The following is a 2,500-nucleotide window of genomic DNA, read 5'->3' on the forward strand; positions in this document are numbered from 1 at the left end:
ATATATACATATATACATATATATATACATGTATATATACATGTATATATATACATGTATATACATACATATATACATACATACATACATACATACATACATACATACATATATACATATATATATATATATATATATATATATATATATATATATATATATATATATACATATATACATATATACATATATACATATATACATATATACATATATACATATATATACATATATATATATATATATATATATATATATATATATATATATATATATATATATATATATTTACACATGTGTGTCTGTGTGTGTTTGTACACCAAGGTGTGTGTGTCAATACATTCAATTCAAAGATACATATATGTACATATACATATACATATACATATACATACAATCATATATATTGCTGTAAGCATCTTTGTACTAGCACATGTATATTTATATATCATGTATGGATATATGCATGAGGATATATATGTGTGCATGTGTACAAATGTGTCTGTATGTAATAACAATATCAGCATACAAATATATGCGTATATACATGTGTTCCCCTGTTTTTCAAAACTGCAGGACTTTCTACAAAATTTCTGTTCCTTTGTGGGTAAGGGTAGATATCAAAACAAAACAAAACACATCTACATGAATTTTCACAAATGCTGGCAGCGGCAAAATGCAAATTCAATCTGGTGTAAATATCTATTAGTATTCTTTTTTTCTAAAATATGTATCTTTTTTCTTTGGCAAAATTGTGATATAACCAGTCCGTTACTAAATACTTTGTCAGCTCTTCTTGTTATCAGGCATAAAGCTAAAGTAACCGAAAAAATGTATCTGGAGCATACTACATAACTATGAGTTATAAATCATAAGTAAACCTTTTAACATTCATATCATGTCTGCTGATAAATACTGCTTGAGGAAACAAGTCATTACTCTCAATCACACTCGTAAATCATTCATTACACCAATATCCCAAAGAAATGATATTACTCAGATTGAATCTCCATTTCCCCTTTTCAATATATAATGACATTCACTTAAATGTAGGATGTTTTGGACCACAAAAGTTTATCTATTTATTTATTTATTTCTATTACTCAAACGAAGAAGTCATCTCTTTTTACCGCAAGGGATTCATTTACACAAATATGGACCAAACTCCTGTCTGCAAACGCTAGTGAATGATACACAACAATGCCTACAAGAATAACAAAAAGGCGCTGACCTCTAAGAACCTTCCTATACGCATTCCAAGTCCTGTAAGATGTAAGAACCCTTCACTGGTAACAATAAAAAAAAGAAAAAAATAAATAAATAAAAAAAATAAAACATAAAAAAGAAAAAAAAATGGGTTGGGGAGAAACAACCAGAGACAGATCTTTATAAAGGAAAAAAAAAAAATTATAAAAAAGGACCCGTAATAACTCTACAGGCTCTGTCACCTGCCAGCCACACTCTCAGCCCCTCGTACTACCTGAAGCCCAACGCAACTGACACCTTAACAAACGCACACTACTATTAGACTTACTTGATGTAGGGTTGATGTAGTGCTACCAAACAACAGTGGACGGTGAGGGTGACAGCGGAGAGGTGGAAGTAATCGAAAAGAACCGGTAGATGGTAGTGAAGGCCCCTGTTAAAAAAAGAGAAAAAAGAGAGAGAGATATGCATTAATAAGAATAGTATTATAAACAGTAATTGCCCAATGAATAGTGTTTGTAATGTTAGCATTTCACTTTCAAAACATGTGTTGGGATATTATTTATGGGTGTGCTATATAGGGTGAGTATATACAAAGCACAAGTGTGTTTATACGTGTGTGTGTGTGTGTGTGTGAGTGTGTGTGTGTGTGTGTGTGTGTGTGTGTGTGTGTGTGTGTGTGTGTGTGTGTGTGTGTGTGTGTGTGTGTGTGTGTGTGTGTGTGTGTGTGTGTGCGTGTGCGTGTGCGTGTGCGTGTGCGTGTGCGTGTGCGTGTGCGTGTGCGTGTGCGTGTGCGTGTGCGTGTGCGTGTGCGTGTGCGTGTAAGCGTGCGTGTGCGCGCGCGCGTGCGTGTGCGGGCGTGGGCGCGCGTACGTGCTTGCGTACTTCCGGGCGCGCAAATCTGTGATCGTATTCTTCTATCCAATTAACGTGCCTTGTATGTTATGTACATTTACACATATCTCATAACTACAGGGAGTACTTGAAAAACAAATATGTAAAACGCTCTAAAAAATCTCTTATGCGAAAGGATTGAAACCAAATTACACTCGAGATAATTCCAGAAACCATATCACTCAAGTACCCGACTTGCTTGAGGCTTACTGAACGAAGCTATAAGCACAGTTCCATAGTCATTGTCAGTCCATAGTTGGTTATACTGGTAATTTCACTTGTGATCTTATGTAGGGTCCTAGATCCCATATATGGTGGTTTGCTAACCTGCAGATCGGTACTAAAGTGTTTTAATTAACCTATAGCAACAGCACAGTCGGGGAAGGTGCATAGTCCTTCT

The 2,500-nt window shown here is 34.6% G+C and overlaps 1 protein-coding gene across 3 annotated transcripts in view; it reads right to left on the minus strand.

The window, feature by feature from the left end:
- The window catches only part of LOC113823426 (protein FAM135A), a gene marked incomplete in the record, with an annotated part of 146,200 nt that overhangs the window by 25,144 nt on the left and 118,556 nt on the right, over positions 1–2,500 (minus strand). For all 3 annotated transcript variants that reach the window (XM_070124692.1, XM_070124690.1, XM_070124691.1), the window contains 1 exon segment: positions 1,535–1,639. In XM_070124692.1, the coding sequence (XP_069980793.1) occupies positions 1,535–1,639 (105 nt within the window).

This window comes from Penaeus vannamei, chromosome 8 (genome assembly GCF_042767895.1).
Source record: "Penaeus vannamei isolate JL-2024 chromosome 8, ASM4276789v1, whole genome shotgun sequence".
Classification (NCBI taxonomy): Eukaryota; Metazoa; Arthropoda; class Malacostraca; order Decapoda; family Penaeidae; genus Penaeus; species Penaeus vannamei.